The sequence below is a fragment of the Stegostoma tigrinum genome, chromosome 21, assembly GCF_030684315.1.
Source record: "Stegostoma tigrinum isolate sSteTig4 chromosome 21, sSteTig4.hap1, whole genome shotgun sequence".
NCBI lineage: Eukaryota > Metazoa > Chordata > Chondrichthyes > Orectolobiformes > Stegostomatidae > Stegostoma > Stegostoma tigrinum.
Window position 1 is genome coordinate 15,027,054 of NC_081374.1, and position 23,721 is coordinate 15,050,774.

A 23,721-nucleotide genomic window follows, 5' to 3' on the forward strand; every position below is an offset into this window, starting at 1 on the left:
ACCCTAACAGAATGCAAGCAGCTCATGGATTTCTTGGTTATTAGTAAAGTCCATCCAATCAGCCATCTGCGACACCCCTCATTTCCACAAGACCAAACTTCCTCCTAAGCTCCCCCATCCTTACAGTAAACTTGTAAGTCAGTACTTTCAGAGACCCTTTTTATGCTCATCTTTCATGAGTCCCATCTCCTGCCCCTCAATACTACTCCAAGTTTGAGGGCGTTTGGTGCCTTCATCAGTCGCTTTTAAATTTACTGTCATCACCAATCCCCTTAAAAAAATGAAACACCTTGAACTCCTAGATTCTAAACTTCTATCCCATTTCCAAATTCATTGATTCCCAAAGGTCACAACCTTCCTGCAACACCTTGTTTGAATCAGGTTTCTGATCCTGTTACTTATCTGAAAACTGCTCTTATCAAAGTCACAAATGACATACTGAGTAATTCAGACAAAATTAAACAACCCCTCCTTATCTTGCCTGACCTACCTGGAACCTGGCTGATAGTGGACTGGACCATTAACATCACTACCATTAGTTAGATGGGACTGCTCTCAACTCAATTCTTATCTAATCATAACCAGGGTAGTAGATGCATACAAAACACACTTCTGGTAAGTGAAAAGGGACAACAGCAGTCAGTTGAGGGATTATATTATGCATATTGATTGAGGGTCAAGTACCTCTTTTATACATTTCAGCTCAGTCTACACTTGAAAACAATGCAAAACTTGTACTAACCCGGATAACAAAATGTGGAGCAGGATGAACACAGCAGGCCAAGCAGCATCTCAGGAGCACAAAAGCTGACGTTTGGGGCCTAGACCCTTCATCAGAGAGGGGGATGGGGTGAGGGTTCTGGAATAAATAGGGAGGGAGGGGGAGGCGGACCGAAGATGGAGAGAAAAGAAGATAGGTGGAGAGGAGAGTATAGGTGGGGAGGTAGGGAGGGGATAGGTCTGTCCAGGGAAGACGGACAGGTCAAGGAGGTGGGATCAGGTTAGTAGGTAGGAGATGGAGGTGCGGCTTGGGGTGGGAGGAAGGGATGGGTGAGAGGAAGAAAAGATTAGGGAGGCAGAGACAGGCTGGACTGGTTTTGGGATGCAGTGGCGGGGGGGGGGGGGGGGGGGGGGGAACGAGCTGGGCTGGTTTTTGGATGTGGTGGGGGAAGGGGAGATTTTGAAGCTTGTGAAGTTCACGTTGATACCATTGGGCTGCAGGGTTCCCAAGCGGAATATGAGTTGCTGTTCCTGCGACCTTCGGGTGGCATCATTGTGGCACTGCAGGAGGCCCATGATGGACATGTCATCTAAAGAATGGGAGGGGGAGTTAAAATGGTTCGCGACTGGGAGGTGCAGTTGTTTGTTGTGAACCGAACGGAGGTGTTCTGCAAAGCGGTCTCCAAGCCTCCGCTTGGTTTCCCCAATGTAGGGGAAGCCACACCGGGTACAGTGGATGCAGTATACCACATTGGCAGATGTGCAGGTGAACATCTGCTTGATGTGGAAAGTCATCTAGGGGCCTGGGATGGGGGTGAGGGATGTGGTGTGGGGGCAAGTGTAGCACTTCCTGCGGTTGCAGGGGATGGTGCCGGGTGTGGTGGGGTTGGAGGGGAGCGTGGAGCGAACAAGGGAGTCACGGAGAGAGTGGTCTCTCCGGAAGACAGACAAGGGTGGGGATGGAAAAATGGCTTGGGTGGTGGGGTTGGATTGTAGATGGCGGAAGTGTCGGAGGATGATGTGGTGTATCCGGAGGTTGATGGGATGGTATGTGAGAACTAGGGGGATCCTCTTGGGGCAGTTGTGGCGGGGCGGGGTGTGAGGGATGTGTTGCGGGAAATACGGGAGACGCGGTCAAGGGCGTTCTCGACCACTGTGGGGGGGAAAGTTGCGGAGTGCTATACTGTACCCACTGTAACCGGTGTGGCTTCCTCTACATTGGGAAAACCAAGCGGAGGCTTGGGGACTGCTTTGCAGAACACCTCCGCTCGGTTCACAATAAACAACTGCACCTCCCAGTCGCGAACCATTTTAACTCCCCCTTCCATTCCTCAGATGACATGTCCATCATGGGCCTTCTGCAGTGCCACAATGATGCCACCCGAAGGTTGCAGGAACAGCAACTCATATTCCGCTTGGGAACCCTGCAGCCCAATGGTATCAACGTGAACTTCACAAGCTTCAAAATCTCCCCTTCCCCCACCACATCCCAAAACCAGCCCAGCCTGTCTCCACTTTCCTAACCTGTTCTTCCTTTCACCCATCCCTTCCTCCCACCTCAAGCCGCACCTCCATTTCCTACCTACGACCTCATCCTGCCTCCTTGACCTGTCCGTCTTCCCTGGACTGACCTATCCACTCCCTACCTATACTCTCCTCTCCACCTATCTTCTTTTCTGTCCATCTTTGGTATGCCTCCCCCTTCTCTCCCTATTTATTCCAGAACCCTCTCCCCATCCCCCTCTAAAGAAGGGTCTCGGCCCGAAACGTCAGCTTTTGTGCTCCTGAGATGCTGCTTGGCCTGTTTTGTTCATCCAGCTCCACTCTTTGTTATCTTGCATTCTCCAGCATCTGCAGTTCCCATTATCACTTGTACTAACCCTCAACTGCTTTCCAAGTAATCAAATCTGGAAAACAAATAAACCCCTCACTCAACACAGCTGAACCAATGTTCTACAAATGTTGAACGTACTTGTAATTCAGGGCACATTTATCAGGCAAAATCCATCACAAACCTACTCCGTTTCAATTTTCCTCATGGTCTCTCTCTAGTGTTTGTCAACCTTGACTGTGTACTAGTTGAAGGGCCTTGGCTGTTTTCTAAATTTCTGAAGTATCATTTGATCTTACCTTTACAGAATAGGCCAGAGAGATGGTAACAGCAAGCGGAAGACCCTCCGGTACTGCCACTACAAGCACAGTGACTCCAATGATGAAAAACTTCACGAAATACTGGATATATATCGGGGTACAATCTGCTAGCCATGGTCTGCCTTGAACCCCAAAAGTATCAATGACAAAAAACAACACAAGGATGATGACTGTGACTGCTGACATAAGCAGACCTGCGAAGAAAAAGGGAAAGAGAAACAAAATTCAGCCTCAACTACCATTTTTAGCAACATTTCTTTTAAAAAGAGCAGTCCTCAACTCAGAGCTTACATTTCAGTTGACTATACATTCAGAACAGACAGCTACATTCTTTTAATAGTGTACATTATGATTATCTGCTTCTTACTATCTAAGTATAAATGTTAGCATGGTGGCTCAGTGGTTGATTTGCATCGTGGTACAGTGGTTAGCACTGCTGCTGCACAGCTCCAGGTTTGATACCAGCTTTGGGTGTTCTCCCTATGTCTGTGTGGGTTTCCTCTGGGTTCCAGCCACCCCAACTCTTCCCTTCCCCCATGCCCCACCAAAGACCCACAGTCAAAACATGAGCAGGTTAGATGGATTGGCCATGAGAAATGCAGGGTGACAAAGAGTGGGTGGGATGCTCTTTGGAGAGTCAACGTGGACTTGATGGGCTAAATGGCCTGCTTCCACACTGTAGGGATTCTACGAAAATTGGTACTACAACACATGTTTTATATAGGATAATTGTCAATTCACATTGAACTAATACAGGAAAACATTAATTTACTCAGTATATTGCATTTCATAAATATATTCACATAATTAATAACTATGAGATGGATGAGGATCTTCTGGTCAGTCCCATAATTTAGACATTAATTCCAGCGTAGTTTAAAATTTTGTTTTGTGAATCTTGGATAGTTTTAAAAATCAAACAGCATAGTTAAAGCATGAATACTTTTCCCAAAGGCGGCAATAACAATACTACCAGTGTACCTTTTGAGAGGCAAGAGAAAGTGAGGGTAAGGAAAAGCATCAATTTATCAACCACTAACTACGCTTCAATGAGAATACACTTAACTGGTCTTAGGTGTTTTAACAGCAAAACACTTTTGCACAATACCATACTATGGTTCACTGCTGCACTCAGAAAACAGGATTTTCATCATGTATGGACTTTCCATGTTGGTGCTCAAATTTATGATGGAGAAAGGTAATTTATTGCTTCTTAAAGAAAAATTAAATTTGGCAAATCTCACTTCATTAAGAACTGGCAGATGGGGAATATAATCCACCCATTCCTTCACATTGAAAAAGATCACTGTACAAACTTGTTGATTTCATTTTTCACCTCACTGCTGACTCCTTAGCCCCACCCACTTCATTTACAATTCAACACCAACACCTAGATATCACTGAGATGCACTTACCAGGGAAAATGCATCAATCTTTGACTAGACCTGCCAGTGTGTCTATTGTATCAATGACTAAGCCAGACCTCGTTTGAGTAATGATCTCATTGCTGAAAGTCACACGTTAAGCTACAACATCTGCAAAGGTCTAACTCTGTAAATGGTCACGGGTGGTCGTGGTCCTGGAGGTGGAAAAGATTGCTGAAAGTCCTAATGGGACTTGTTTATCATGGACTTGCATCAATAGAAATCAGAAGATTGAGAATTAGACTGCTCTGCCCTCTTTGCTAATGAGGAAACAAATGTATTGATCAAACCATCCACATCACAGACAACCTGTCTGGTCAGACAACTAGTGAAGTGTTTAGAGATAAAAATCACAGATAGAACCTCCAAATTTCCAGTCTACCATGTAAAATTAATCAAGTGAAATTCCAAATGTTAATTTGATTTTTTTAATACTAACTTACTCAACTCTTTGCATTTTAGTTTTGCAAGTTTTCATCCATTGCTATAGACTTTTGGTGCTGACATAATCTACACATCAATCTATATTAATTTAAACTTCAAGTTATCAATGTGGTCATATTTCTCTAATTGCCAAACATGTAGCCAGCAGAGAGGTTTCAATTATGTTTCTGCTACAAATCGAAAAGACCCTCAAACTGAACATCTGTAAGATCTCAATAAGAACCGAAAGAACTGCAGATGCTGTAAATCAAAGAACAAAAACAAAGTTGCTGGAAAAGCTCAGCAAGCCTGGCAGCATCTGTGAAGGAAAACAACTGAGTTAACGTTTCGAGTTCGTTTCTAAGGGTCATCAGACCCCGAAACGTTAGCTGATTTTTCTTTCACAGGTGCTGCCAGACCTGTTGAGCTTTACCTGGAAGATCTCTACTAGTTACATTCTAGTCTTTTTCATTCACTGTCTTCTGTTTTCTATTCGAGTCAACTTGGCCCAACTACTGACTTCATGAACCTTAATCTTCTTTAAGAGCCTCAAGCACTGAACTTTGACCAAACACGTCGAAAAACTACGTAAGTTGTAGCTTGTGGATCTCTTTCCCACTCTGAAGGCAATTTCCTTTTACCTGCTTTTCCAATCTGCACTGCCAATTTGGTGAGCTTTCCCTGTAGGACAGATTTTTCTTTCTTTGGTATATTTGATTTCTTCTTCTCTCTATCTTCCAGGTCACCACCTTCCTCGCTCTTCAGTGGTTGAATCTCCAGTGCAACACCATCCTGAGCTTTAGCTGAGTCCAATAGATTGAAACAGATTTGCAAATACTCTATAAACAGTCAAACTATTACACATTACACAAATATTTACACAAAAGTGTGGAAATTTGATGTGCAAATAGAAGATTCGAAGTGAGTGCTTAGGTAATGCTTTAATAATATTAGATATGTGGGAGGATTGATCAAATGTTAGGTCTTCCAGCAAAGTGACAGAATTAATTAAACTATAGATAATATTTCATTCCCTACAAAAGAGAGAAAAAAAAATGACATTTTATTTAAAATGCATTGGATGCTGCTGATAGCTGCTGCCGAGTAGCTGAGGTCTACATCACTTTGCCCAATTTGATCCTCTTGTTTCTCAAGGTTCAATTGTTTAGCCACTTCCAAAACACAAAATTAAGCAGCCATTCTAGGAAATATCAGATTTTATGTAAATTGCTCCAGTTAAAGGACATGGAATTTTTCCACGCCGTACTTAATGAAATGGATCAAAAAAGGTTCTACTATGTATTCAGCTGAAACAGGGGATATAAATAAATTGACTATATTGCCTTGACCGGATTATCAAAGGGCCACAATTTATAAAAAGTTGACATTAATGCATCGTAATATCATCTATCTGTCCTTGCACTTGCCAATATTATATGCAGTTCGTAAGTGACCAAAAACTGCATCAGACACAGATCATAAGTAGTGTCATTCTTCTACTTGACTTTGACTGCAAATGTCACATGTCAGTATCATCGATGTTTTCAGCTGGGTTCCAGCACATCCACAACTTAGGAAATTAGTTGAATCAGACCACAAATTGAAATTGTAATTTCGCTGTTGAAAGTATCACTTTGTTGGTTAAACCACACAAAAAAAATAAAATCAGAGTAATAAGGTGTAAATAGCAAAATTCAGTACCAAGTTTGCCACAGACACAAATGATGTTACGAATACAATATTTCATTCTTAAGACAGCAAAAACAGACAAACCATGGATAGCTCACATCTGTAAATGAAGCATGTAGCACACAACAAATAAAAAAAGTACAATGTCCGTTACTTCCTAACAAAAGAAGAGGAGGAAACTGTTTTTAGCTAAAGTTGTAACTACTGACCATATATTATGGGATAATTCTACCTCTACCCTGTCAGTTTTCTGGCATTCAGCATTAGGAAGCCAGACATACCCAAAGCACAGAAGAGAAATTCCACTGCTAATCAGAATCCCTCTGAGGCAGCAGCTATTACCAGTGATGTTCCTTGCACCTTCAGATTGAAAGAAAAGCAATTCCTGAGTGAACACATGGCTGAATCACAGAGAAAGAAGTGCAAAGAATCTCACAGACAGCTTAAAAATCAATGATAAAAAAAGAAGCCTTAATAATGCAGTCCTTTGAGAAAATGAATGTATTCTTTAGTATTGAGAGCAAAATATAATCGAGATCACACAGTTATTGCAGTCTGAGTTATTAGCACATTCGATATTAAATTTATGGTTGACAACTGGATGGACAGTACTGACTCTTTCCTGAACCTGTACCAACTTTTGTGTTAGGGGTTATCTTCCTTCCAGGGGCCTATCACTAGATCGTTAAATTGCTTAAGAAGGTTTCTCTTACGTGGTGGCTATTGGTTACTTATAGTGAGGACTTCCAATCCTCAGGAATCTCGAACAAACAAAAGAAAAATCAAAAAATGAATATTTCAGTTAAATATTATTGGTTTTCATCTACATCACAAGAATTCTGGTCTATGGCATCAATTTCTAGAGTTGGAAGGGAATTGGAATTTGTGAGTAACACTTTTTTTGACTCCAGTGATAGAAGGGGAAGGGTAGCACTTTAGCTCATTTCCCTTCTGACAAGGAGAGGATTGGTGCGAATCTTTGAAGTTCAGAAAGGGGGCAACCTTTTCTAAACATATGTAATTGATACCACAGTTGGCCAGGGACTCCAAAGAGTCAATTATTCTGATTTAATTCCATTGAGAGTCAGGGTCACAGAACATGCCTCGGATCTCATCTTACAAGGGCAGTTTGGGGCAGGTCCCACTGGTGTGGCTCTCACAGGTCCAAGTGTGACCTGCTCAAGCCAAGCAAGTGCAGAAACAGAGTCTTTAGTGTGAAAATAAGACCATTGAGTGTTCCAGTCTACTGCATTCAAGCAGAATAGATCCAAAGGGGCAATGAACATCCATTGTGAACAGTGGGATAACCTAATAATGCTTATTCTATTAAAGCTGCATTTACTTCTATTTTCCTACAGTCTACATCCTTGGCTGCTTCTAGACCCAATTTCGCCATTGCTTTCTTAAGATCAGGTTAAGAACTTTATCTCTATGGATTTATTGTGCTCCAGACTCAAAAGTATGTGAAGAAGCAATTCATAGCCAGACGTCCATTGAACCCACGCCACATCTGGCCATAGACAGACATGATAATCTCAAAAAGGTGGTAAGTGATAGTAGCGGTGTTGGTGAGGGAATAAAGCATGTGAAAGTTCTACCCCTATTCCTGTTTCTTATGGTCTTGTAGATAGATTTTTGATCTATAGGGGAATCAAGCCCTTTGGGTAAAGTGGACATGGATCAGTGGATCAGCTGTGATCCTAGTGAATGGTGGAGCAGGCTGGAGGGGGTGAATGGCCTACTTCTGCTCCTATTTCCAATGGACTTGAAAGCAACTGAGTGTAGGGCATGGAAAAATTAATTTTTTAAATTACGTGTCTCTTTCAAAACTAGTCACCCCAGGCAAAGAAACAATTAGGGGCACCCCCAAGACATCCCAAGATGCTTCACTGAGTTCATAAAAAATACTTGTCAGGTGTATAAGCAAACAGCAGGATATGCTAACCAAAAAAATTGACTTGCCAGTTTATTTTTGTTGGCAATGGCTGATACAGGAATGTTGGCAAGGGAATGCTTTGCTCCTCAAATATAGAGTATTTTGGACTTTTTGCTTCTACCTGAAAAGCAGAAAAGATCTTGAGTAAACTCAAACAACTCAACCTCGGTACTGCTTTGAAGTATCAGCTTAGAGTATTCAGTCAAACAGTTGGAGCAGAACCAAATGAACTTTTGGGTCTGATGCTGACAGAGCAAAAAAGTGAAACATAATTGGGCATACCATGACATTTGCTGCCAGCATCCAGAAAAAGAGCCAGCTTTTTCATGGTCTACCTAAATACTCTGGTTCGAACCAGTACTGAACACCCAGTTTAGTTCTCATGTGCAAGACACCATTAAACAGCTGCAGAGAAAGACATGGAAATGGTATACAGAAAGAGATTCTAAGGAAAAAGATTAAGCAACATCTTGCATTCAAGTAGGATTCATATTATAAACAAAGACAAACACAATCTTTACTTAGTCACAAAAAGCTGAAGTATTGAAGTGACATCACAGGGTGTAGCTGCTGCAGGGATAAAGGAGAAAAAAATTTAACTTCTAAAGGTTTCATTTATATATTTTTCAGGGAGCTTGTCTCATTTCCCCCCTGCAGTGAATGCCCGACAGTCCAGAAACAGGTTTTCTGGAGTATCATAAATTTTATTCAGAAATTTAGGCTTCATTGGTCTTTTAGTCAGAAGAATTAATCACGATAAAAATTTTTGAAGGTGCAGAAAATAACCAGCATTTGGTTTGAGATAATTTCCATAACTTAAGCCAATTGAGCCATTGAGAGGAGTTCTGGTGAAATAGACCAGATGTTTAATAATTCATATTCTTAAATTATAAATAATTCTGCTGCGAGGTGGGGGTGGTGGGAAGAGAGAGAGAGAGAGAGAGCGCGAGAGCGAGACAGTGAGACAGCGAGAGAGCGCGCGAGAGAGCGAGCACGAGAGAGAGAGCGCGCGTGAGAGAAAGGGCGAGAGAGGGCGGAGGGGGCGAGAGAGGGGGAGAGAGAGAGAGCGCGAGAGCGGATAAAAAGGAGAGAGTGAGCGAGAAAGAAAATATACAAAAAATTATGGGCCAATTAGCCTCAAGTCAGTAAATGTGCAAAATGCTAGAATCTGTTATGAGGAACAAGAGAATATTGAAAAAAAGATCGAAACAATATGGGCAGACAGATTTATGAAAGGAAAATCATGTTTTGACGAGTCCATTAGAATTTGTTTGAGGTTGTGACTAGAAGGATGGGTAAAAAGGAAGTCAGTGGGTACAGAGCTTTTGGATTTTCAAAAGATATTGAGTAAGGTGCCACACAAGAGGGCCCTCAAGGTTTGGGAGGATTAACATGGATGAGGATTGGTCAACAGATGCTACAGAGTAGGAACAATATCAAAATTTGATGAAGGAAGTCCGCTGGGAAAAGCAAGCTGGAAATGTTGGGATTAAGAGGAGCATGGGTGCCCTTGTAAACTAATCACAGATGTAACATGCAGGTACTGCAAGCTATTAATGAAGGCGAAAGCTATGTTAACTTATATTACAAAAGGCATTGGAGTATCAAGAAATATTACTGCAAATACATAGGGACTTTGGTGAGACACATCACCAGGAGTAGTGTATATATTTCCAAGTTCTATTATCCAAGGAAGCAATCCTCGCCTTACGGACCTTACTGAGTACACTTGGCCTAAATTTCCTTGAATTGAAAACAATAAGAACTGATCTCATTGAAACATTCAATCCTGAAGTAACTTTACAGGCTACGTGCTGGAAGGATGTTTTCTTGTTTGGGAGTCTGGAATAAACAGGTTGTGGTCCAAGGAAAAGGAAGCAACCATATGGGGCTGAGCTGAGGCAACATTTCTTGACTTTAGATTTGTGAATCTATAGAATTCTTTACCTTGGAAGGCAATGAATGCTGAATTATTGAATACAATTGAGATGGTTTTTTTGAGGATTGTATGGCAAAGGATGTAGGACTAGTGAAGAAAAGTTTGAGTAGATCAGTCAAGGTCTTATTGGATGGTAAAACAGGCTCAAAAAGGGTGGAACAGCTTATCCCTGCTCCCATTCCTTATGATCTTATACATCCAGAGATCTGAAAGTTATTCTTCAAATGTTTGCTTGTTGAATTGTCGAAGACTTGCAGGTTCCATACAAAAATGTGTTTGTGCTTTGACACACAGTTCTCCATTACTAAAACAATGATGATCATCTGTATTAAAGCACAACGACTTCACTGCTACAAATGAAAGTCAACAAGCTTCATAAGCCTACAACACCCTTTAGAATCTATTCAATAATTACATTTCCTACATAGGTCAGCATACAGCAAAGAAAGAAGGGGGTGGGAAAAAAACAAAGACCACGTCAGAGAGGCTGAAGGAAGGCAAGCTAAACTGCAGAGCAGGTGAAGTATGAGGTCCTCCACACAAAGCCTGGAAGGAACAGTGAAACCACAACGTAAATGTTGAGACAATGAAAGAAAAAGTAGGGGTTCAACGATTACTGTTTTCAAAAATTGAAAAGAAATTGATTAAGCATCTGATTTACACCACATTTCTGTTAGAGCTTTCCTCCAGCATGTTGGTTTCACAAGCATGTCTGAATTTTTTTTGCGGGGAAATAAGAGTCAGCGATAATAATTTATTACAATTTTCAAAATGAACGGTTACAGCTATCTCATTCAATGGGTGACAACAAGTGAGCAAATTCTCACTCTTGGAGGTTAAAAGATTTTAATGGTTACTAGTCTAATAAATTAGTTGATCTTATTATTGACAATCGCTCAGGTATTTGGGACATACCTACTGTAATTTAATACCTTTCTGTCCCTTCCAACATCAGTAAATAGCCAATGACAGTAGGTGGCAAAGAATAAGCAGTGAAAGTACAGGAAAAATGTGTAGTAATTAAAATATCTACGCCACATCTCTTGTAAGTACAAGAGACTGTTCAAGCTAACACTTCAAGCAACTCACCAATAAGTACAGAGGTTATCATCAGCCTTCAGCCACTACAACTATCGCACCAAATGGATAAACTGGCAGTGTCAACATATTGCTTAAGTAAATGCTGACAGATCCACAGAGGATGCTTTGGGCATAATGTTGAAGAGGTTCCAAATAAAGAATTCTTATCTAGAACAGCTTTACTATATGTCTTGAACACTGTTGCAACTGATCATACTTTCTCAATAATCGTTGTACCCCCATTAACAGAAGGTGAAGGTCCCGCTGTGTTAGCGAATTTGAAGAACAAGGATAATGGTTAAAATAAAAAAGGAAGAAAGAATGTTTCCAGTTAGTGTGTTCTTCTATGTTTATGAGGGTTACCTTTGTTGCGATTTTCTGGGGCTCCTTGTTTTTTACCTGTTCAAACAAAAAAGGGTGGAATGCTCGTCACATGACTTCATAAATGCTATAATGTAAGGCTCATGTTTAGTTGTGCCGGAAACTGGGAATGAAATGTTGACTGTTAGTACATGCGTGGGAATACCGGAAAATCATTTCAGTTTCTCAAATTTTATTTGCTCACCATTGAGAGTTGCAACCTTTTTTTAAGACCCAGAATAAAACTGGCAATTTCCTTCAGAAAGGTATGAGTGCTCCCAATAGACTAGTGTCAAGAGTAGACCCTTCGAATAGTATCTGAAAGTTGTGGCAAAACCCAAATTTGACAGACGCCATATTCGACATCTGGCCAAATGGAGTAGGTCACTTGCAATATGTAGAGAAGTTCAAACAAATCTCATTTGAAGCCTGCGTAATTTAATTCAGGAATTAGTTTTACCTGGGCTGAACATGGCTACCATTTTATATTGGTTGTAAATAACTATTCAGTTTCACCCTGTTTCTCCTATTCGTTACCAAACCTTTCAGCACTGACCATATTAAATACTTTTTGGTTGTGTTAGGAAATGGAACAACGTCACATCAGAGTCATTTATCATTTCTTTAGCAATGAACATTTTTTTTTAATAAGATTGAAATTCCAGTCTGAACAGAGGTCAAAAATTGCTATGTCACTGAATACAGCCATCCTCCAATAGCAGATGCACTGTTTAAATAAAAATTGAAATTCACAGTCTGTATCGACAAAATACAGTTGACATCTCTTGGACATATTTAATCTGTCTTTTAAGTTCTTGGCCTTGCAAGTTCACAAATCACAGATATGATGGTGTGTGACAGTCACAGAGGGGTGATGTTGGGATATTCACCCCTGAATTTAATGAGGTTTATATTTTCAAACACCATTTTCCAGCTGCCAGCCCATCGGATTGATAAGTTGGCTGGCTACTGAGCAGGAAGGTCTGCAGCACAAGACCATGGTTGCCGGGTAGAGATGTGGACAGCTGGGAGAGCCTAAGAAAGCAGTCAGAGGCATTGCAAGGTCACTCAGCGGCTGGGGCAAGGACAGGAGGGTGATCAGGTTTCAGGAACGATGGCAGATTCGACTGCACCAAGCTCTCGCACAATGATCCTCTAACTCTCTCACATTGCTCGAAATGCACTTATTTGTTCGATCAGGCCATTCTCATCTCATTTCAAGTTAGGATACCTAGCTTGCAGATATTAGATTCAAAACACAGGTAAAATTTAAGGTAAGCAATCCCAATTAAAAAAACCTTTCCCACAAATAGTCTGCTTGCCAGAGGGCATCTGCAGCACCATGTTAGGTTCAGGGTTCCTCGATTTCCAATTTTTAACCTCCTTAGCGAGCTGGTCAAGGGACACACTTTCTGGCCGTAAAGAATGAAAGACTTTAAAGCCAAAAATAACCAGTTTAGGCTTCAAGTAGACCCAATTTAATTTTAAATCACTTGACTATTTTAACACGATGACTAGTGAAGAATGGCCAAATTCCAGAACGAAGAAATACTTAGGCTCAGGATCAACCAATATAGAAAGGGTTAATTACAGTATTTTAAAAAATTCAAGGCATAATTGCCCTTTAATGCTATGGGAGAAAATGACTCATTTCCAATGGTATTTGGATACTAATGTTCTAAAATGCAGATTTGATGACAATATATTTTATTGAAGAGAGTCAGGATTCACTACACAATCCATCTGCAAAAATCAAAGATGTACAAGTCCCTAAATGTCTTCCGACTGTTTTGTCAGTCTGTTGTGCTTCACAATAAAGTATGGTTTTAAATCATTTCCATCAGAACCCAGTCCGTGGTCTACTTCAGGTAGAACAGATTGAAGAAGCACCCTGATGTTGAAAGAACAAAATGTTTCCCTGTCCCTCTAAATCCTGCGAGTCCTCAGATTAATATAAATCAAGGCTCCTGAATCAGGTGAATGCAAAACAGAAGCCTCAAAAGCTCTTGTGGAATTTCAAACCTTATTTCTTATTTTGCTGTCAGCCCCCAGTCTAAATTAGCATTACAATTTGAGGATGCAGTCAAGCGGGGCAAAGATCAGTATTCCAGCAAAAGTAGCTAGCTGGTCAATACATACTGTTGACATGCAAGATGTTGAAAGTTAAATCATTGGTAAATCATAAAAGATAAATCTTTCTTGGAGCAAAATAGCTATACAGACAACAGTGAAAGACCTTTTTACGACTTTATAGCATTTTAAACAGAAGAAACATCATCCAACTTTAACCATTTTGTAAGTCAGCTACAAAATTTTGACAATAATAAACTCTTATTTGGAGAAGTGAGAGTAATGTGTGTAAGATGGCTAAAGACCAGTTATCTTCTATTCATAGATAGGGCCTGAGAAATCCTTTTCCAGAAGAAAACAGCAGCATCCTAAAGCACATGGGAAGAATGGTGAAGAATTTGCAAAACTATTTCTATGACCCTTAAGTGGGTGATTGAGCTTCTGTGGGCAAAACATACATATCTTATATATGTTTCGAAGTATAGGCTGGTTATAAACAAATTATCTATTCCGATGGGTTTAGGCAGTAGTTTGGCTTAATATTGAATATTTCTTAAAATAAGTGAAAACACCAACCTTGTAAAATATTCTATTTTATCTGGTTAGTGTCCATAGAATGTCTTGATTATTGACTAAGAAATTAGCTAACCAAAAATCACGGCCAACTTGAGGGCAATATTACGCTTACCACCTCAGTTTGAGGACAATTATTTTTAAACACCCCTTATGTTAACCAACTACAAAGATACTAGCCTTCAATAATTTAGGAATATATTTGTTGAGATTAAAAAGCATTTCTACAAGTTTCATTAAGCCCAGTCCATTTCTTTTGGGGATTGGTGTATTGGGCAAGTTTTACAAATGTTAGATGATGTCATCGCATACTATGAAAATGTGATTCTTAGGTTGAAAGGAAAAGTCATGGCTTTTTACATCATTTACAATACTTTTTGCCATCCAGTGGACTGAAATTTTATTTTGAAGACAGGACATTACATGTAGTCAAACTGCTCACCCTCCAGGCATTCAACCCTTTAAGGTCAACAGAGGTAATTCTAAAAGGAAGCTGGAAGATGCTTTGTGCATCATCAGTCCTTTCATTGTACATCCAATAGCCTGATGATAGTAGCAGGGAGGGGGAAGAAGAATATTAACCATTTTAAACCACATGCCATTTTAAAGCCATTATGAACACCACACCATTTAAAAGCTGGTTAACGATCAAATAAAATGTGTGAATTATTTAAAAAAAAAGAGAATCAATGTAAAAAAAATCACTGTAACATGTGCCAGTACCAAGGTTATTACATCTTGCTACACTGCCTGATTTATAATAGAAAATGAAAAGAAACGGTCATCAGGGAAAGGGAATGGTGTCAGGGTGAAATAAACAACAGCAGAAAAAGATCCAGATATTCACTGCTAGATAGGCCACCAGGCTTTAGAATGGACAACCCAATAATGTTGACTGAAGTCATGAATTCTGAAACTTTCACCAATCAGTGACCCACTACTGATCTCAAAACAGTTACACTGTTATTCAGTATGAACCCCAAACTGCGCAATTACATTTATCCTTGAGGTGTTCCTGTGCAGGCTTTCAGAGACTTTGAAATAAAAAAAATCTGTGACTTTGTCATTTAAAAATAAAATATGCTACTTGAAAGGCTAACTTTTATACAGTGCAATGTCACCGGCTTGTATTTCAACAGACTTCAGTTACAATCGATCATTACCAAAATGAATCCCTATCAGATGTCCTATAAAAGGATATTATGTGGTATAATAAAAGGATGTTATATTTGCTGGTTAAATAGGCTTGACAGTCTGCTATGCAAGTAACATTTCCAGATGCAGGTCAGAACATTTGTTCATCTCAAACACCCAGGAGTCAACTCCTTGGCTGAGATTTAAAGAAATGAATGGTGCGGGATCTAATGATACAAGTACAAAGCAAACCTCTTAACTACAAAGAGCTTGCAACATTTAAACCCCAATTTTAAATTATAAAGCACACAAAACATAGCAAATCTAGGATGCCTGGCAATAATTGTAAATTTTCTCATGCCAAAACAAATAGAGTAAACACTTAATACCATTAATTTACAAATGGATATGATAACATGGTGAATGTTACTGGACTAATAATTTAATAAAAAGGATTAAAAAATTGAACTAATTCACTAATGCCCTTTAGAAAGAAAATGTGTCGGATTTCACCCAGCTTGGAGGACAAAACTCCAGTTCTGTTCTGATGTGCTTAATCATTAGTTGTCCACTGATATGACCAACTGCTTTTCTAGGTCACAAGTTAAGGCAGCTGGCCACTCCTTCAGGGTAACTTGGGCTGGACAATAAAGTACCAGCCGAGCTAGTCATAGCTATATTTAGAAAATGAACAAAATAAGCAATTTCAGCAAGTGACAAATCTCAACAATAATGTCATCAGAAGTAAATGCATTTTGGAGAAAGTTGCATGCAGTAACTGGTAGCAGATATGAAAAATTAATTGTGATGCCTTAAATGTTGCTTTATTCCATTTCGCACAGCAGGATATACTTGATTATTGGAGGTTGCAATCTTGAATTAGGTCCACATAGACACACAATGAAGCCTCTTGAAATACAAAGCATTCTCCTAGGCAACATCATTTGAAAAAGTCACTCTCACACATTAGTGTATTAAGTCTGTCTCCCTACATTTATAGGGGAGAATATTAAGTTTAATTTAAAGCCATGAGAATAAATTATGGCAGTATTTTGATTACATAATAAGCAAATCATGGAGAAACAAACATTCTACTTGGTTTGCCGTTATTGCATTGTCTGTTCTATTACAAAGAAATCTGGATCATCACTGCAGTTTTAAGACTGAAAACAAAAATAAAAACAAAAGGGATGATAATGAATTGGAAAATGTGAGTACACTGTCTTAAACAAATACCTTTGATTACCATAGTACAGTATAGGATGATGGAATACCTAACACTCAAACCATTATCATAGAATAAAATTGTAGCATAAAACAAAAAAGGCAACAGTGCTCACATAATATGTGGTCATAACTTGCAATTTGGTGGCCCTGTGAGCTCAAACATACAAATTGTACACCGTGGAGGCTCAAGATTTAGACTCCTGTACCGCTAGAAAATTGGAATATACAATCCAGAAATAACCCAGGTGAAAATGTAGTAGTCTTGGTTAGTCACTTTTAACATCAAGGGACACAAAGGAGCCTACTTACCCTTCTTGTTTTTCTTCTCTTCCTCATCACTACCTGCTCCTAATAATGTGAAAATGATACCGGTCTGGGAGTTCAAACCTACTGCAGTTACCAGGATCCGTCCTGAGCCTTCCATTACATGGGTGCCTAAAGACAAATGTAGGTAAAACATTATAACTTTCATTTAAGCCGACTGGAGTTGGTGGTCTAGTACTAATTTTTGGGCACTAGTTGTTAAATTAGCAAAGAGTGTGTTTCAGACCTGACCATTCACATGTAGACTTACAGCCAGAACAGTACAACACAGAAACAGACCCTTTGATGCAACTCGTCCATACCAACCAGATATCATACATTAATCTAGTCCCATTTGCAGCATTTGGCCTATTTCCACCTGAATTCTTCCAATGAGTTTACCCATCCAGATGCCTTTTAAATGCTGCAACTGTACCCTTCTCAACATCATCCTCTGACAGCTCATTCCATCGCACACCACCCTCTGCATTAGAAAGTTGCCCCTTCCACCTTAAATCTATGCCCTCTAGTTCCAGACTCCGCTACCCGAGGGGAAAACTTTGGCTATTCACCCTATCCATGCCCCTCATGGTTTTATAAACTTCTATAAGGTCACCCCTCATCCTCTAACACTTCAGGGAGGATAGCCCAAGCCTCTTGCTATAGCTCAACCCTCCAACCCTGGCAACATCTTTGTAAATCTTTTCTGGTTTCCCACAGTGGGTGGCTTGGTTTGCCACTGAACTAGGCGGGTAGAGCAATGTAAGAAATTAGGGGCTTCCCCAAATGGCTAAAGCAAACCACCTGGTGGCACTCATGTAGGGAAGAGTACAGTGACACCAAAACCCCACACTGGATGTCAAGTTCTCTTCTTCTCGAGTTCAAGGAAAATAGGCAATATAGGCGATGGAGAAGGAGACAGTAAGATGTTAAGAGAGATTCCAATAATATAATTTCAAATACATCAGGGTACTGCAATTTTTGAAGACTCGTGCATTTTACAGTTACAAACTTTAAAAATGAAAATATTTAGCACCATGAGATGATTTTATTCCTCCCCAATATGATAATGAAGTTCTAGATGAGGCACCGATAGAGTATGTACATGAATATAAAAAGGGGCAAGAGGTTTACAGGGGATTTAAGGAAGAAATCTTTCAGGTGGTGGGCATCTGGAACTCAATAACTGACAGGGTGGTAGAGGCTGAAACTTTCACAATATTTAAGGGTGTATTTAGATGATGAGCACATGAAGTCACAGCATACGAGGTCAAGTGCTGGAAAATGGGATTAGACTGGATAGGTGTTTGACGGTTAGCACGGATACAACAGACTGAAACACCTCTTTCCATGCTGTAATATTCTATAATGCCTATTAAAATGGAATTCCTCATCTGTGCCCTGTAGCCAATTGCAACCAGCTCCGAGGGGAAGTGGATATTGGTTGTAACAATTCTGTGCTGGACAAAGGATGAGAGATGGGTGGAGAAAGACAAAATCCAGCCATATTCTCTACTTCTGACCATTGCGCAGTCATCTTTGTTAGGCTGTACATCAGAATTTTAGTGAAGAACAAAGAAACACATTGCCTAATGGTCAAACAGATTGGTAGTCTTTAGTCTAAGCTCAGGGCTGAGTAATGGTCACCGTGGCAAGTTCCATTAAGCTGCCAAAACTCCTCGTAAAACATACTACACATAACTGCCCTCAGTGCAATATGGTTCGGGTGATATCAGTAGCACTGGTTGTCTAAGCCTGGGACACAAACTAAAGGTGAGTCAGGTACAGGTAGAGCACTTTCAATTCCCTGTGGCAAGTAGTAAAAGAAGAAATTCAAGCTGGTTTACAAAGATGCAAAACCTCCTGAAGAAAAACAATCCTTTATTCTGATAAGGGACATCAGAGTTCAAACAAAGGAAGCAAGTGTAACAGACATACATTGTGTTCCTTTTCAGCTACATCTGAGAAACTAGCCAAGTTAAAAGTGACAGGATATAAAGGTCAGAAATATGTCAAAGCAGCAAAGAAAAAACAAACAAGTTCAGTCAGACTTATTAAGAATGGACATACAGGGAAACTTCACCTCTCCCTAATTTGCAGATAACTAACCAACAGCAGTTTTGTCTGTCATCGCATTTATGCGGACTCTGTGTATTCATGGTGGAGTCAGTGACTTGCCAGATTCCATCATGGCCCTCGTTAAGAACCATGCAATTTGCGGTCATACGTAGATCCTTTAAAATATTAACCTTCCAGACAAGTTGTCAGTTCTGGCTGTTGCAGCTGACGTGAACAAAGAAATCAGCAAAACTCTCCACTACAAGTCTTTAAGAAAAAAAAAGCTTATTAAGCCCAATGAGTCCAGGGCTCTAATACACTAGGTTTCCTGCCCACTGGCTATGACACCAACCTGGTTTAATTGGTTGCCTTCTGAGAGACTGGCAATATTATTTCCCTTCTTCTCCTACCTTACCAATGGGCATCTATCTGGTGACATTTAGAGTAAGAAAATTTGCTGGGCATCCCATTCTGTAGCTTGATGACCAAGTACTCTTACTGGCTTCTCACTAGGAGATTAAACTTAGCTCCAAACAGGCCCAAAACAACCGAACACCTCCAACAGTCTAAATTATTTGTTATCTGTCCTTTGATTATCTTGAAATGAAAGGATGCAAAACTCACCAGAGAGTAGCATTGGGTCCTTTTCCATTGATTTCCTCACATGATCTGACTCTCCTGTCAAAGAGCTTTCATCTATTTTTAAATCATTGCCTTGAATGAGGATACCATCAGCTGGCAGAAGGTCGCCTGTGGAGGACAAAGCAATCACTTCACATTCCTATGAAAGCAAAATGCTGCAGATGCTGGAAACAGAACGCAAAAACAAAAGTCAGCAAGTTGGGCAGCACCTGTAGAGAGAAACAGAGTTAACATCCCAGTATCAAGCAGAAATGTTAACTCCGTTTCTCTCTACAGGTGTTTCCTGACCTGCAGAGCATTTCCTGACTCTCATATCCTTGACAGCTGATCACAGATGGGACACAAATTGATCAAGAGCAGAATGCCACAGCAACACATCCTAGCATTTCTCATTGACAGGCTGGAATGTGCTTTAAAGCCAACAGTGCAAGCACACAAAGTGTGTATTATTCTCAATGTTTTAGCCCTGCTCAATATAACATTTTCTTCTAGGTAGTCAGAAGCAAACAGATATAATGAAGGTTACTTTAACCACTAGTGTAAAACTGGAGCCATAGGATTAGTAACAAAACCAAAGTTGCTGGAAAAGCTCAGCAGGTCTGGCAGCATCTGTGAAGGAGAAAACAGTTAGAGTTTCTACTCCAGTAACCCTTCTTCAGAACTGTCAAATTGGTCAGGATTGGTCATCTATTAAGCATTCCAATCAATGCTTCCTTTCATTGAAGAGTAAAACAAATCATGTCGAACACATGGAAACCAAATATCAGCTGTCAGTCACGTAGAGACACCAGAAATTAAAGTGACTGCTAATGCTTTGCAGGCATTTATAAAACCTCAGTTGACTTTGCAAAGATCTCTTGTACTAGAATATTTCAGTCCATAATTTACACTCACTCACAAACCAGAAATCTAGTTCAAAGGCACAGACTCATTAAAATTCAGAAGAAATAAAGGAAATAAAGATTTGTTTTTAGAAGGTGTAACAACAAAACAACCTCGAAACAGGATTGAAACTTTGACATTTCTCGGTTTTTGGAAGGGAAAATGGTACTAAATTTGAGACATGCATACATTTATTTGGCTCCTTCCAACTGGAACCCTCCATTAATTCTACATTCAAACTGATTGACCTACATCCAAATTCCAAGTAGCACTTCCAAAAAAACATAACCAGCTCTGTTCAGCAACAGTTTAGGAAATAAGTTGAATGTAAGACAGTATCCAAGAATCTCAAAATCATAAGTGAGGTTTCTGGTTTGTGCACTGGACTAATTATCCTACATGGTGGCAACAATCAAACAGTTCAGTGTTTACGAGCAATGAACCATCCATTGGATCCAATGGTATTTTTTCCACTTAAAAGTTAGAACAGCCATCGTGGGAGGAGGAGAAGAGTACTAACTATTTTCAAATCAACCTGCTTGGATATATTATCACACATGTCCGAACCCAGACCCATTGACACAGAGGCAGGGGCACAATGTCCGAAGATCAGCCAAGTTATATGCCAACCGCTATTTTGCACATCTACAATTAAAAAAATTATATTTGTCACAAAAATTATCTTTTGCCTGGCAGGAACAACTTTCATACTTTCCCTAGCTTAGTAGCCTTCTTCTCTCTGCAGGGATTCTAAAACTGGTTTTCCAAACAAACTACTGTTTCTACCCTTTGTCTTTGGAGAAAGTTTCAAATTCAACATGCCAAAAAGCATTTCTTTGGTGAACCAATACTTACATCCTTTAGCTTTCAGCTGGCTCAGCACTGTCACTTGCCCAAATTAAATTTGACTTTTTGACAAACTTACTTTTATGTTTATTTTTATACAAAATATGTGGTTACTTGAGCATCATGGTCCAAGGGCAAGAACTGTACTCAAGGCTAAAACTGAGGAACTATGGACAGGGACAGAACCGGGTTAACACAAAACGGACATTTGTATACGACCTAAATACTGATATGACCAGAAGCCAAGATAAAATCTTACGAACTTGTAAAAGTAGAAATGTAGAATAAGTTCCATTTGCAACACAATTTCAAATGTTGAAAAGTATTCTAAAAAGGTAAGGTCATAGCCTTAGTCTACCAGACCATAGGGCTGATCTCCCATTAGACAGACATAACTGGTAGTGGTTTAACCAGAGGGTCACCGTGCCTCAAGTGAGGTCGAGGGGGAGAGCCCTTCATGGTAACATCAGCCAGCGGGGAATTGAACTCATGCTTTGGGATCACTTTGCATTTTACAAAAAAGGTACTCTAATCTAGCAAAAAACAAGAAAGAACATTCTGCAAAGACTTCTCATAATCCACCAATTATAATGGTGAACGCGTAACAAACTACAATCTTTCTGTACCTCACCTCTATTCACTACTCACCATATTTAATCTGAGCAATGTCTCCCACAACAATTTCCGCCACTGGAATCTGGATAACCTGACCCTTGCGGATCACAGTGAACTTCTGCTCCTGTTCAATGCGACTTTGCAGCCCGCGGAACTGCTTCTCCTTACTCCAGTCATTGAAGGCTGTCACCAACACCACACAAATAACAGAGAGGAGAATAGCTGCACCTTCAATCCAGCCAGCTTCTGCCTCTCCTTCATCCTCTCCTCCTGTAGCTTCCCCACATACTGCAAGATATGATAAGAGACCATTATAGATGGAAAGACCAGGCTGGATAAAGTTATCAATTAGGATCCACTCTTGTGACTGATTAGAAAAATAACATTTTTCTAACCAATTAGAAAATTGGTTTTCTAATCAGTTAGAAAAATAAAATACCTCTTTTTAAAAAAAATGCTTTTCACTTGGTGGCGCTATGAAGTTTTCAAATGGGAGGAAAAATACATCTACATCCTACAACAAAATTCATTCACAGAATGTGGTCATTACGAGCTTTACCTTTTAATAAAATTTCTTGTTGCACAGAGGGCAGTTAAAAGTCAGTTAATCACACTGCTGAGTCTGAAGTCAAATGTAGACCAGATCGGGTAGGAATTTTCCTTCCCCGAAGGATATTAATGATCGCGATGAGTTTTTACAACAACCAGCAAGCACTTTTCTCCCAAACTTTGCTGGAGTCAACTTTTCCTGTCTGCCACAGTGAGTGTGCCCCTAGAACATTAGGCTAGTAATCCAGTGTCTCTGGTGGCATATTCATTACTTCACAGCCTCCTCTTTACAAAAGTGAGTGACTGCAATCAAGGGCCATGTTGCCTTCATCAAGGAGCCAATAGAAACTAAAAGTGGTGCCAAACAGTACGCAATTAATCATTGTTCTATGTTCAATTAGAAATTTCTTGGCATTAGCCAATTTCTTCAAAGCCCTGTAGAACGGTAAAATTACAAATCATGAGGAAATTCTAAAGTGACACATTTTCATTACACATTGCTCCTACTTGTTAAATGTTCAGGAAGAAAACATTATCCAACTTTTGAATGAGATTCAATTTAAAACCAAGCCCGTTTTCTCTTTGTACAGGCTAATAATTCTGGTTAGCTCTTGGACAACGCTCCCCTGATGAGCAAGTGCCCTTGGGCATTCAAATTAATTTACTTATTGTGATGACACTGTCCCTTTAAGGAGGTAATTTTGTCCTGCTTTTGCTATGAAGGCAGGTTGTAAGGCAGAGGTGAGGCGGTGTCTTTATGAAAGTAAACAGTTTGAGGGGCCCTGGAGCATTTTTTTTAAAAACAAGAAGTTGTAACAATGGAAGCAGTCTGGATGTGGCCAGGTTCCTCAGACCTGTCTTTCTAGCCTTTTCAGTTTTTAGCTTTATTTTAAAAGCAGACGTCTTTGGGATCTCAGAAGAGTTGGAGCTTCAGTGAATGTCTCCTGGCTGCTACTCTCCCTTGATGTTTGTTCCTCTTGGATTGGAGAACTGCATGTAAGAATGTGTCAATTTGCTTTTTTGTGAAGGTGTTTGTTTATGGAATGTTACTACACTGGAACAATTAGTTAAAAAGTAACAGGTGCTGTCTCTATTACTTG

The 23,721-nt window shown here is 40.0% G+C and overlaps 1 protein-coding gene across 6 annotated transcripts in view; it reads right to left on the reverse strand.

Moving 5' to 3' along the window:
• Nucleotides 1–23,721, reverse strand: part of LOC125462795 (plasma membrane calcium-transporting ATPase 1-like) — a 235,750-nt gene that overhangs the window by 77,497 nt on the left and 134,532 nt on the right. For 3 of the 6 annotated variants that reach the window (XM_048553177.2, XM_048553175.2, XM_048553179.2), the window contains exons 4-9: nucleotides 22,106–22,360; nucleotides 19,712–19,837; nucleotides 17,036–17,161; nucleotides 11,726–11,761; nucleotides 5,360–5,521; nucleotides 2,851–3,065 (exon numbers count right to left, since the gene is read on the reverse strand). In XM_048553177.2, the coding sequence (XP_048409134.1) occupies nucleotides 2,851–3,065; nucleotides 5,360–5,521; nucleotides 11,726–11,761; nucleotides 17,036–17,161; nucleotides 19,712–19,837; nucleotides 22,106–22,360 (920 nt within the window). The remainder of the gene's footprint in view (nucleotides 1–2,850; nucleotides 3,066–5,359; nucleotides 5,522–11,725; nucleotides 11,762–17,035; nucleotides 17,162–19,711; nucleotides 19,838–22,105; nucleotides 22,361–23,721) is intronic. The other 3 variants (XM_048553178.2, XM_048553176.2, XM_048553180.2) reach the window with 1 other exon arrangement.